Source organism: Cydia pomonella, chromosome 3, assembly GCF_033807575.1.
Source record: "Cydia pomonella isolate Wapato2018A chromosome 3, ilCydPomo1, whole genome shotgun sequence".
NCBI lineage: Eukaryota > Metazoa > Arthropoda > Insecta > Lepidoptera > Tortricidae > Cydia > Cydia pomonella.
Genome location: NC_084705.1, coordinates 10,809,027 through 10,822,431, shown reverse-complemented (window position 1 = coordinate 10,822,431; position 13,405 = coordinate 10,809,027). Strand labels below are relative to the sequence as shown.

General features: G+C 36.3%; 2 protein-coding genes across 2 annotated transcripts; one reads left to right on the top strand and one right to left on the bottom strand.

Moving 5' to 3' along the window:
* On the bottom strand, positions 1–4,300 carry LOC133516049 (uncharacterized). Its single transcript, XM_061848768.1, has 5 exons — positions 4,176–4,300; positions 3,130–3,339; positions 2,823–3,034; positions 2,187–2,336; positions 1–278 (listed from the first exon to the last, which is right to left on the bottom strand). Exons 1-5 carry the CDS (start codon positions 4,183–4,185, stop codon positions 174–176), a joined length of 687 nt encoding a protein of 228 aa, XP_061704752.1. The 5' UTR covers positions 4,186–4,300; the 3' UTR covers positions 1–173.
* Positions 4,301–6,792: 2,492 nt separating this feature from the next.
* Positions 6,793–12,453, top strand: LOC133516051 (uncharacterized). The gene is made up of 4 exons (XM_061848770.1): positions 6,793–8,247; positions 8,341–8,413; positions 9,154–9,294; positions 12,121–12,453. Exons 1-4 carry the CDS (start codon positions 7,519–7,521, stop codon positions 12,291–12,293), a joined length of 1,116 nt encoding a protein of 371 aa, XP_061704754.1. The 5' UTR covers positions 6,793–7,518; the 3' UTR covers positions 12,294–12,453.
* Positions 12,454–13,405: the final 952 nt, after the last annotated feature.

Sequence of the window (13,405 nt, the reverse complement as noted above, 5' to 3'; positions counted from 1 at the left end):
TTTTTATATCAGAATATATTTATATAAATATAAATCAGAATTCAGAAATAGTATATGGAAATTGTAAAATTTACAATAAATAATTCGTTTTCCGAGTTTCATTTAGTACGATCCGAGTATGAGCATGTATGAGTTACATAAGTCAGTGCATAGTGAAATAAAAATGATACTTTCTATCGCCACGTAGATGTGTTTACTTTGCAGAGAACTTCGTAGTGCTTGTACGAATGCTCGCTGCCTCCAAATGAAATGTACGCACAGCCGTGGCTCGGGTGGACCTGGGAAATTACAAAATACCTATGTATAACTAAGTGGGTAAGATAGGCCCATCGTTAGTCTTTCCACATTCAATAATATTTGTCTTGTTTACCACGACCGCTTAATGGTAAGCTGCCACCCAAGCGTATGGACGTTTGCCACTCTGTGTTATTACCCGCGCGGTCCCGACCCTTTAATTATTAGACTCACTGTTAAATGTAGATTCACAAATACAGAATCCTTACATCAATACAGTGCATCTACCATCTATCTATTCTATTGTGTAGGTATTTATTTAGGTATTTAAGAAAATGTGAACAAACCACATTACGCTATTTAGTTGGGCAAGAACATTTCAGTCAAATAATTTAACTGGATGTGATAAAAATTACAGAAATTTTACAACGTCATAATATTACTTTTCACATCACCTATTAATAGTAGATTGTGTCACACGGGATTAAAATAACATATTTACGGCGTGGGCATACATTGAATCCTGAATGAAGGGAAGGATTCTATAATAAAATATAATACAGGGCTGCTCCAGATCCAGATCTGAGCGAAATTAATTCGCAGCTGCATCAACCTCATTTTCGCTATACGTACACCTGAAAAGGACAATGTACGATGCTACGGCGTAGCGCATGTAGCTCCTGTAGCGTGAGCGTATGTATCCTTAACCCTTTATATAACCATTTGACATTCCCTTCTAGTCATTCGATTTCGAACCGTAATTCTTATAGCAGAGATGCATTTTTGTTTTAAGTATGATGGAAAATATGTTGCCGCTACGGACTAAAGGGTTAACGCAATAATCGGCCCGATTCGAACTTTAATACGTCAAACATTTGATAAAGCTAGGAAATAAAGCGACGACCGGTAGGGGTAGCGACGACTAGGGGTAGTGACCCTGCCTATGAAGCCGATGGTCCTGGGTTCGAATGCCGGTAAGGGCATTTATTCTTGAGTTCTGAACACTCAAACTCAAACACTCTTTGTATTTATATATTATAGTACCTGGGCGACCGAGCAAGCTCGGTTATAACTATTTATTGTAATATGGTGGTGTACCTATAGGTGATAATCTAAATAAACTTAAAAAGTAAAATGTGAACTGACAATTATTATTATTTACATTATCGCCATCTGTTGTCAATTTCTCTTATTACATAGGTCATTTTTTACTAAATTAAACTTGTCTAAAACAATAAAAATTAAAAAATTATATATAAACTTAAACATATAAAAAAAAAAAAACAAAAGTTAATTCACCGGGCGAGATTCGAACCCGTAACACTCGTTTCTAGCCGTCCGCGTCTTAACCCGCTGGATCAGACGGACAGTGGCCGACAACACGAAATTAGCGACCATATTTTGCGTCGAAAGAAAAACGCATGAAAACTCGAAAACACGCGTTTTCCCAAACATAAACATAAGTAACCACAACACGAGCCTATAGAGCTTACTTTGGGACTTAGTCAATTTGTGTAATAATGTCCTATAATATTTATTTATATGGATTAGATAGGAGAGGGGAAAGGAGCGGCGAGTCCCACACACCGTGCGTAAATGCATTCCTACTCCGTCAAAAAAAAGATATGGAATAGATATGTTAGTGTCAAAAGTGACATTTCTTCAAACAAAAATATCTCTTTTGACACTGACATCCAATCCAAATAAAGATGCAGGACATTTTTGACGCATCTTAAAGTTCGAATCGGATAGAAAAAAATAAAACACGATATCAATTTGATTTCAATAAAGTATAGTGTAAAAGCGTATGCGCAGCGCGAGTGCGATGCTTAGATATATTTAAGATATTGATACCGTATTTTAAATTTCTGAATCATGATACTCATGCGAAGAGTACACCTTGAAAACTGCTATGATGAACTTTTTATGTATTTACTTTTCCCAAAGATTACCTTTCCGGGAGTGATGGATTTCAGGTGCTTAACACGGCATATGTAAAGAGGTTCTGCGTTGTGTGTGTTGCCGGCTATAATGGCGTCGGGAGGCACGCTGCCGTGGCTAGCCGTCACCCAGTGCACCATGTGCTCAGGAACGCATAGAACCTGTAAGTTGAACAAATAATCAATGCGGAGTCATCATAAATTATTATAATTTTCCAGTAATTTTAAAATTGTGAGCAATTTAAGGTTACTCTGCGCTCTAGTTGTTGGATACTCGTATGATTATGGTTAGTTATTGTGATATAGTATACTGCCATGGTTCAGAAGAGCCTGCATTCTTAAATGTTTTCTAATTACTATTGCCCACAGAGGACTATTATCCTAAATCTGGCTGCAAATAAGTCTTCCAACGAACTTAATGTATTAGCAACCTGTTGGAACTAACCTCAAAGTTATGAACGGGCACATCTTTTCAGCCATGCGGTATGTAAGCACAACAGATGTTGAATTTCGGACTTGCCCGACATAGAGCCCATCCCTTTACCTCCATCCCAGCCCTCCTCGCGAATACGAATGCTCACTCCACTAGACTGGCTACATAAAAGTCTTTTAAAAAACATAAACTGTCGGTATGCTGACGGCACTAACCTCAAAGTTATGTACCGGCACCTCTTTCCCTCCGTGCGGTATATACGCAGAGCGGTGCTTAATGGCCAGCTTGCCCGGTACGAGCTCGCCGCTGTGGTGAGCCCTGATCACGCAGAGCGGACTGCCGTCCCAGCCCTCTTTGCCGGCCACGAATGCTCGCTCCACCAAACCGGGAGCGGAGAAGCCTGTCGCTGGCACCCAGTCTATCAGATCTGGAATTCATGAATTTCGAAGTGAAGACCAACATTCTTTAAAGGTGTAAAATATGTGCAGGTACTATAATAAGGTTAAAAAAGTTATTAATTACCAGCATAAGGTTGGGGATGGGCCGGAGGCACATAGCTCGGCTGCGTGGCCGGCTGTGGTGGCACTGGCTGCGGCTGCACCACAGGGAACACGGGCATGGCCGGAACAGGCATCATCACTGGCGTGGGCACGTAGGCGTACCCGCCGGGCGGCTGCGGCGGGTATGTATACCCGGGGTGGTACGGCGGAGGCGGACCGTGGGGCCACCGATCTGAAAACATTACATTTTATGGTTATAGGCTGCTCAAATTGCATGCCAATTCGAACGTACAATGACATCAGAATAATATTTGGATCATAGTATTTAGTTATCGTGCGTCACCCGCGCCAATACATGTCCGAACAAGTACAAGCGAAATGCACGAATATCAGAATGACATTAGGTACATGTCATTTCGATATGGTCCCAAGCACAAACATCAGGATTACTATTATTCCATCTGTAAAAAATAAGTGATACTTAAAATTTACTGTATACCTTCGTCACTCAAATCAATTGAAGGTGACGCGAGCCAGACTCCTAGCAGTAAGTGCTAAGTAGCCGGTAGTGGCTCCAAGTGCACCCCTCATCGGGGTCCTGATCTGTGCCCCAGATTATTGCTCCTGCGGAAGCGACATCATCATCCACCGATCTCTGACATCAGTCATCCCAGTTCTTTTAGAGCCGATCAGCGTACAAAAAGTGACAGCAGGAGGCCCGATGTGACGTCCTTGAGTCGTCACATCTCCTCTGAACGTCAGTAACGGCTGCAGTAGTGTCAGACGTGCCGAAAACGCAAAGGTCGGAAAATACAGTGTTTTCGGCGCTGAATGTAATCTTATTTCATTCTATGTTGAGACTTTTAATCGGTGGGTTCCTGGTACTCTGGATCTCTTGACGACGGGTCCAATCAAAGAGACTCAAGACGCGGGAGACGGGGAGGTTGACAACTTCTTCACTCAACGCATTAGCCAAACAATCATTCTTATTGACGATAGAAATACAAACCACTTAACTAACAACTTACTTATGTTTACTTAATACTAAAATTAAAATGCTGGACTTACTGTGAGACATTATAAAATCGTTGAAATCCAAATCCAAAACAAACAGCACAAATGTATGAAGCAATATGAGCTCATTTATACCGATATCGTGTGTTATCGTTCGAAACTTCGTTGTGATAAGATAAACATACGAAGTACCCGTATTTTCTAGTAAGTACCTAATATCTAGTTAGTGCTTATTGATCAAGGATATGAGGCTAATTAATTATACTTATAGAAACAGATTTATTTTTCTATTTATTTAGAAACAAACAGTCATACACAATTTTTGATCAAAACTTATAAACAAAAAATAGACCTATAGTAAAGTTTCATATGTAGAAATAAAATATAAACAGGTCCGTGGCTATACAAAAAACAAAAAGACTTAAATCTGTATTTTATAATAACAAATACAAATACTTGAAATATGTAAATCAGTGATTTGATACGTCTGTAGAAAATACGTTACCTACATATAAGTCGTTGTACATTAAATTTACGCAAATAACAAATTCCAGTTATAATCAATATTTAAATGCATTCTTAAGTTGTGTTAGTGAACAGTTAAAAATGTCTAAATCATTAAGTTGTTGATGTTCATTAAAAAGTTTACATGCGCGTTTGATAAATACATTCCCACCGTAACCAGTCCTGCTGAATGGAATAAAAAATAAGTTTCTTTTACGACAGCAGCGCTCACGTCTTCGCGGAACTCTAAAACAGATTTTATGTAAAAGAATAGGGGCTTCTAATTTTTTTAAGAGCCTATAAAGTGTCCCACTGCTGGGCAAAGGCCTCCTCCCTAGACTTCCAATCTTCCCGATGAATTGCAGCATCCGTCCAGTTGTTGATAAACGCGATTGTCGTCCCGCCATCTCCTCTTAGGCCGACCATGCCGGCGTGTACGTTGTAAACGGAATCAGTGGAATCTCGGCGGTCACTAAGAGTTTGAATATTTAAACGTTTACAGGTATCGGTATAGTCAGCAGTATAAGCTAGTCCAGTCCTGAAGGACAGTGATTTAATAAATATTTTTTGAAGTCGCTCAATTCTGTCGATGTGTACTTTGTAAAAAGGTTTCCACACTGAGCTAGAAAATTCAAGGTGACTACGCACAAAACTATTGTAGAGAATTTTATATGTCAAGCGGCTTTTAAATGGTTTCCCAACACGCATTATGAATCCTAACTGTTTATATGATTTTGTCAGCATTTTATCAATGTGTGGGATAAAAGTAAGTTTGCTATCCATAATCACACCAAGATCTCTAATTTCGGTTATTCTATTTAAAGTTTTACCCGATAAGTTGTAAGAATAATTACTTACAGTTTTCTTTTTTCAGAAAGTGATAACATTGCATTTGTCTAAGTTAAGAAACAAATTATTTATTTCACAGTAGTTAACTAAGTTGTTTAAATCATCTTGTAACTTTTCACAATCGCTGATATTTTTAACTATCCGAAAAATCTTGGTATCGTCTGCGTAAAGAAATAATTTAGAGTTCTGGATGTGATTCGTTATATCATTCACGTAAAGAGTAAAGAGCAAAGGACCCAAGTGAGAGCCCTGAGGGACTTTTGAGGGGAGATTTGTGGTTATATAGAACTTTACTAAGTAGCTATAAGTCAAAATATTTTTTTTATATATTTTTTTAACTTCTTAGGATTTTCGTAAAGGATAAGGAAACAATGTTTATTATGATTTAGTTATAACTCTTCTTCGTGACGAAATACGGTTTACACCACACCAGCTCATGCACCATGCTTACACTATTCTTCAAAAACTGATGAGAAAATTACATTTTATCCATAAGAGTGGCAAATAAACTGGATATTTTAGGTGGCGGGTGGAATTGACTTAAGTGATGATTTTTAGTGATAAGTATTTAATAACGTTCATTTGGATTATTTTTAGTTCAGTTAGTTGTTACTTTTCTAGCGTTGGAGTGGTGAAAAAATTTTTGTCTCACTCGGTAGAAAAGATTTTTTAACCCTCGTGCCTAGAAACAAACAACGCTCAAGTTTCCACTTTAGCTGCTAGCTGGGGCATCAATATATTCAATATTAGCACGAGTTAAACAACAATTTTGCTCCTTGTAAAACAAATAACCATTTCATCACACTTGCTCGAAAAAGATCTTATTTCATGCAGGTGTGCTGAAAGACAAAGGCCTATTTTGTTCCCGCGGGAGTTATGGATTGTGAAAAAAAAAGCTATAGCCCTAGGGAGTTATAGCTTTTTTCTTATTATGTCACTTATTCTACAAACCAAGTAGCATAAATGAGTTTTACTTTTAAAATACTGCATGACGTTTATAATTTAATATTTTTGTTTATGTTTAAAATTATTTAATTTGATTAATTTAACAGCCGTTTAAAATATTTATACATAATTTTCAATCGTGGCTGAATGCCGAATAGATCTGTGCCTTCGATGCCTCACCTACTTACCTGTTTGGCAGAAAAAGTCATTGTGATTTTGAATTTAGACGTACTTATTTGCATTTAGACACTCCTAAGCCCGTTAAAAGGATGAAGGTAAAGTTGGCAACTTACGTATTTCTAATGTAGACCTTATCTCGTTGCAATAAGGTTTACGAAAGGTCACTTAACTGTGTCAACTGTCGGGTTACTGAGCGCCGCCCTTCGGATAGAATTAGGGTAGGGGCAAAGCCGGGTACGTAGTACGGGTCAAGTGGCTCTATTTGACAAAAAAAAATACTAAGTAGGTGATATTAAAAGAAAAAAAACACGGGTTTTATTACTTTTCGGTCACTGTGTATTGCATTATACATAATCTTTCCTATGGTAACAACGGCATGGTTATGCTATAAGTAAGTATTTTACTACTTTGGCTGTCACTATCTATTTGATGCTAACGGTAGGTACGTAATTATCGTTGAATGTGTTAAATAAATAAATATTGAACAATCTTATATAAATCGACCTAGTTCCACCGTAAGCACAATAACTAAGGCTTGTGTTGTGGGTATACCTACTAGAAGTTTTGATATAAAATAAAACAAGGTAAAATATGAATTTATCGTGATAAATTTATATTATGGCGTGCCATTACGCCACTTACACAGGAAGTATTTGGTACACTGGTGCAGTGGCATAATTAACATACATAGAATTGATTTGATTTAAATTGATTATGTCTTGTTTATTTTTTAGATATAATCTTATCTGAAACGCAATAGCTTTAATGGTAGGTTACCTAATAGTTGTCAGCGCTTTCACTTGGATCCGAAGTTGATTTGAAAATAATAACGTATTTCAAGGCTCTCTCAAAGGAATACGTACAGCCAGTTAATTTCATTACACCTGACATAGGATTCGGTTCTCTTTTAACTCTTAAAATGTTTCATTATTATTTTCGTGTTTTTAATTGGTTTTGTGCTGCGTTCGGCATGAAGAAACCATTTCTGTTGCCGAACGGGCAGGCCTGCAACGTTACCTATTGGAGTAAATTTTGGTCTGTCACTGTAATTACTATCTTTATAGCTATTAATTTTGCATCAAAAGGTGAGGGAACTAGAGAAGACATCAAATTTTACTTAGAAGATATAGCGGATATAAATGATTTAATATTCAATATAATCATAATAATCATCGACATTTTTCATTCTTCAACATTGTGGTCGGAGCTTTATATGACTTTCAGCAATATCTTTAATCGTTTGAAGATGAGTAACCGAAATTTAAAGATGATTGCCTTGAAACTATATCTATGGATTTTCTTGCCAAGTGTTGTATTTATACTTACAATTTTTCTGGAAATCTTTATTCCGCAACCTGCCCAATTTATTATTCTTATAAAGGTGCCGGGATATTTGGCAACTTTGCATTTAGTGATTCATTTGCACCTAGTGTTGGCGGTATTAAGGAGCATAAATAAAATATTGAATAAGTCACATCAGTTCACATCAGTTAAGGAATCAAGCATGTTCAGATATTTTTTTAATATCAATGTAAATTTTTTGGAAGCGGATGTCTCGGATTCCAATTTTAGTATCAAATTCCTATGCAAAATTTACGATGATTTAATCACTTGTATTCAATTATTGGAGAAGCTTCATGGCAAACAAGTAAGTTAAAATATCTCAGTAAAATAATGAACTTCATTATACAAATAATTGAAAACAAAAATTATGAAAACTAAGATTTTGTACTTTTTCCAGATATTGTGTACTATTTGGATGATGTTCTCCGGTGCAGTGATTGGAGTTACTCTGATAAGTAGTGAAGAGGTAGGTACTTTAATAACGATGAAACCGTTTAAGGCAAAAGGAGACGAGCGCTTCTCCATACAAACGTAGTCCTCATTTTCCTCTTTGTTTATTAACATTGCAGAAAATATTTTTACACAACAATCTTTAAGAGTCAATCCCGCCGCCGAAAGCAGCCCCCATCCATACCATACCATCGAAGTTATGCTCTCATTTTAAAACGATATGCTTAAATTACATGAAACATAATTTCTTTTATTACAATTTCAAGCAACGGAAAATAGTACATACTTACCAGATGGAGACGTACTACGTATACAAGTATAAATGCAATACAAATAGTGGGGATCCGTTTTTAAGGTATTAGGAAAAGGTAGAAGAGATTTTTTTTGGTTCTATAAATATTTGACCGGGCACGTCATCCAAGTCGGCCAACCCTCCATACAAAAACATTTTTTTTTTTTTCTATTTTTTTCTTAATTTAGAACACGATACCTGAATATGCCCTTAAACGTATCTCCGCTATTTTTATTTTTAATGTTATTTCTGAATGTAGTTCTAAATTATAGTTCGTCTGATCGTCTCATACACGATGACGCGCAGATTTGTCAAATCTAACCTTTAATAACATGACAATACGAGTCAGGGCATGCGTCTTCGTGAATGACACGATCTATAACAGCCTAAGGCGTCACTAGATTCGTGCGATTCTCAAATTGCTGTAAAGCCCACAACAAACACTGTTTTTTATGTTGTAGGCTGTAGAACGTCCCTGGATGATAACGATAAGAATTGTCCTACCATTTATTTGGTCAAGTCTTTGTTGTTTTGTGGACGATCAGTTAAGGAAAGAGGTGGAGTGGACTGAAATACTCATCATGAAACATTTGATTGACTTTAAATGTGGTAAGAAAACAATATGTGACATCGTTGATTGACAACTAACTTACTAATTTTACCCCCTCCTATACAAAGACATGTAGGGGAGTGTTGTAACTAATTTCTACAAAGATGGGTGTGAGTTTCTATGTATTTGGGCATCTTTGATATATTGAAAATCTATATGACTTTCAAACATTTAAGAAAAGAGCGTACTGCCATCTTAAAGGCCGGCAACACAGTTACAACCTCTTTGGTGTCGTGGGTGTCCGTTGGCAACTGTAGTCGCTTGCCATCGGGCGATTTGTAGGCTCGTTTGCCTCCTGTATCATAAAAAAAAAATGTCGGTGCTGTAGTGACATTAACCTTGTATTTTTGTGTCAGACGACATCGCATAGAAAATGTTGCCCCTTGGATCCAACTAGGCCAGTACCACGACCATGTTTGTTGTTGCCTCCTTGTCACACTTACATTTTACAAGTGCGACAGAAAGACAAAACCTCGAATCTGGTTCGCGGCAGGCCCTTAGGGGTCGGCCAATTGCGGTTTGCGAGCCGTACTTTAGAGATACAATTGCGGCTCTAAATTCACCTATAAAATTAATCTTTGAGAGTTCTTATACCGCTAAAAACAACATTTGCGGCTCTTTGAGCTTCCTAAAATTGGTGACTTCTACAGCTGCAGTTTGGCTCTTCTTCTCAGAAGTTTTCCGACCCCTGAACTAGGCTGATCTAGTGCCCTAGCCAAGTTATCATCTCTTGAACACCTGATGCAAATCATTATGCATTAATAAATCTCATTACCTTTCAGTTATACGGAAAACATAACATAAGTGAATTTAGTAGCTACATACAGTAAGGATATATCTATAGAAGAGCGGAACTAAAACGTGGAATCTGTTCTTTCTTTCCTGAATTTCTGATTTCGTCTTGATGAGTTCTACCTAAGGAGCAACCGTCTTACACCGCATGTGTAACAAAACAAATGTGCAAGCTGCAGCACCGGCGTTTAAATTTAATTTTAAATACACTTTAAATCACTTTTCAATGATATTTAGATAGCACGGTTACACTCACTTGAATTAAATGTTCCGAACTCATTGGGAGTCCTTATTCAGGCTTGCGTGCTCGCGACCACTGACCTATCACACATAGACAGTTAGTCCTCATAAGGCTAATCTGCCAAAAGTGAAGCCGAAACTCGATCGATGTGTGCGTGCGACGCTCGTGTCTTACGCTCAGCGACACACACATATATACAAAAATGGGTTGCCAGAGTTCATTTATTCCCCTTAAAGTAGATGGATTTTAACCACATCCTTATACTTGGCTATCAATCATTTGGGAGTGTGTATGTAGATATTAAATTTGTAGCAAAAGCTTTCAAGGTTTCTTTTAAGGACTTTGCACTGCAGGACTGTACTTTGTGAAATAATGTTTAAATAAAAAAACGTTTATTTTTTTATTTTACAAATGTACACAGATAATAGCTGGTAGAATTGACTTTGGAATAATGATTTTAAATGATAAATATTTAATGACGATCATTTTGATTTGATTTGGTTTGATTTTATTTGACTAAGTAATATTTTCTTCGGGTTGGTGCGGTGAAAAGTTTTGTGTTTCACTTGGGGCAAAATTTGTTTAACTCTCGTAACTTGAAACCCTCGCAACGCTCAAGATTCCATTTTTCGACATTTTGAATCTTTATTTAGCTCGAGTAGCAATATTAGCACGAGCGGTTAAACAACAACTTTTCCACTTGTAAAACAAATAACTATTTATCGTCAGTACTAGTAATTGTACCTGCAGGCCTAGCCAAGGTGGCAATCGCTATTGCTTCGAACAACGAAACGCTTTGTGTCTCTCTATCAGTCTTCCATATAAGTGCGACAGTGACAGTTGCGTTTCGTTTTTACAGACCTTAACTGTAACACCTGTGTTCCACAAATAAAATTTACTTTACTTTCTCATCAAAATGGCGAGAGCATATTCGACTATGTTTAGTCGGTTTCCATATTGCATCGTTCCTATTTAATCTAATTTTTTCCGTCCATCTCGCAGACAGAAGCGGATCAGTCGGAAATCTAAAACGAATATCACACAAAATAAAAATATGAATTTAAACTGTAATTTTATAAAAGACAAAACATAATTTGAAATAAAAGAATGAAAAACTAAAAAAGAATATTTTCTATAGTCATACAAGGAACTTAAAGTAAGCATATTAATTTTATCAATGTAATCGTCATGCCTCATTTGGAGGAAAAAAGATTCATATCACCTGGCAACATTTATAAGTAATGGCGGCTGACGAAAATTTGGATTTTTGTATTTACAATTACGTAAAAATATCACATTAAACTGGATACTTACGCGTGAAATGTTATATCAGGCGGTTTGTTTTTATTCACTGATGTGTTGTGACACCAATTCACCGCACAAACAACCATCTTTCTTGTATTTTTTAATTTATAACCGGGAGGTGTACACAAACCAACTCGACCTTGAGTACTGCGAGGGCCGTTCGGATACGATAACACGAGGGCGACATAATGTCGTACTCGAAATGGCTTCACTAGGGATGTACAGACTAGGCATCTAGGCTAGTTATAAATCTATGCTCGCGACGAATAACTCAAGTGAGTGTAAACGTGGTATCTAAATATTTTAGAATATGTCTCACGAAAGTTTAATTTCGATTATTTTTCAATACTTTAATCATTATATTTCTTCTAACAAAATAATTACGAAGTACGACAAATCGACCAACGACCTCTTTGTGGAATTTCTATACACCTACACTCTACACATATTTACTGCCACACTGCAATTACATTTTCTTTTGTTTTAGATCTCCCCAGAAAAAAAGTTCTAGAAACATTCAAGCAACTCGTTATTACAAATAAATTACAATTCACCGCTAGTAACCTTTTTCGTGTGAACTACCATCTGATTATTGGAACTGTCATGAACGTTATTACTTACAGCATCATTTGCATTCAATTGCTTTTAAGAACAGATTAAAATTTATGTTTCGAATTATCAGTATTGAATGTGACAAAACTACGATTTCATTGTTTTCAGTTGTTTGGTATAGTTATATACCAAACAATTGAAAACAATGCAAAAGCCACTGACGTACAAATTGACGAATACTATCTATAATATACTATATAATATTAATTTATTTATATATTGAAAAAAAAAATACTATTTCATTTGCGTAAATGTATCCAGCCGAAGTTAATACATAGAATGTAATAAAATATCCTGCAAATTTTATGTAGGTATTATTTAAATATACCTACGCACAAATTATTAATATCTCAAACACCGTGTATGAAAAGAAAATCTATTGTTTGATTATTTTATTGAGAGATTCATGGCGTGAAATTATAAAAGTTAATTATATATAAGTGTGTGAGTTATATAAGTGAATAAAAATCTTACGAAACTAATGTCTTATCTATGTGAAACCGGTAAGCTTCTAATTCTAACAAAGACACATTCTATTTTTTTTAATCTCGATTTACGACTGAGCAGGGGATTTGGAGATGTTCCAAGTATCACTTCCCTCCCTTGGTGTCACAGGGCGCGTGCGGTCTTTCATGGGGAGGGGGGCGGTATGGCTTCTCCCTTTTGTCAACGGGGCCCGACATATCTGAAATGAAATTAAAAACTTTAAAAATACAGATTCGTATAGAAGATATAACACAATTTATTTATTTAAGTATGTCAAAAACAAACATTTTAATTCTTTTGTTGCTTTAAGACCAGTCCTAATCGACAGGTAGATGTGCGATATTTTAAGTCGAATTTAGTAACGAGTAGTTTTAACTAGCTATCAAAACTCCTACCGTTTTGACTTTATTAAAAACATAAGTTTTAAAAGATCATGGTCTATCGTAATCATGAAGGTACAAAAACTATTTTTTTTGCTAACCCGTATGGCTTTAGGTTCTTGCACTTCCTTGAAAAATGTAACCTTATAAAATTAAAAATCTCGAACATTGCAGGCATATTCAAACTAAAATTTACCTCTAACCGCCCACAAACAAAACGCTCAGACAAATGAAATTTTGATTGGTTTTGACAAATAAAGATTCAAAATACAATTGAATGCTTTGATACTAATT

Excerpts from the sequence above, each read along its gene's own strand:
- LOC133516049 (XM_061848768.1), bottom strand. Across the intron at positions 3,035-3,129 it reads CCATCCCCAACCTTATGCTG|ATCTGATAGACTGGGTGCCA; the intron begins GTAATTAATAAC and ends CATGAATTCCAG. Across the intron at positions 279-2,186 it reads AATCCATCACTCCCGGAAAG|GTCCACCCGAGCCACGGCTG; the intron begins GTAATCTTTGGG and ends GTAATTTCCCAG.
- LOC133516051 (XM_061848770.1), top strand. The coding sequence starts at position 7,519 with ATGTTTCATTATTATTTTCGTGTTTTTAATTGGTTTTGTGCTGCGTTC. Across the intron at positions 8,414-9,153 it reads GATAAGTAGTGAAGAGGTAG|AACGTCCCTGGATGATAACG; the intron begins GTACTTTAATAA and ends TGTAGGCTGTAG. Across the intron at positions 9,295-12,120 it reads TTTGATTGACTTTAAATGTG|ATCTCCCCAGAAAAAAAGTT; the intron begins GTAAGAAAACAA and ends CTTTTGTTTTAG.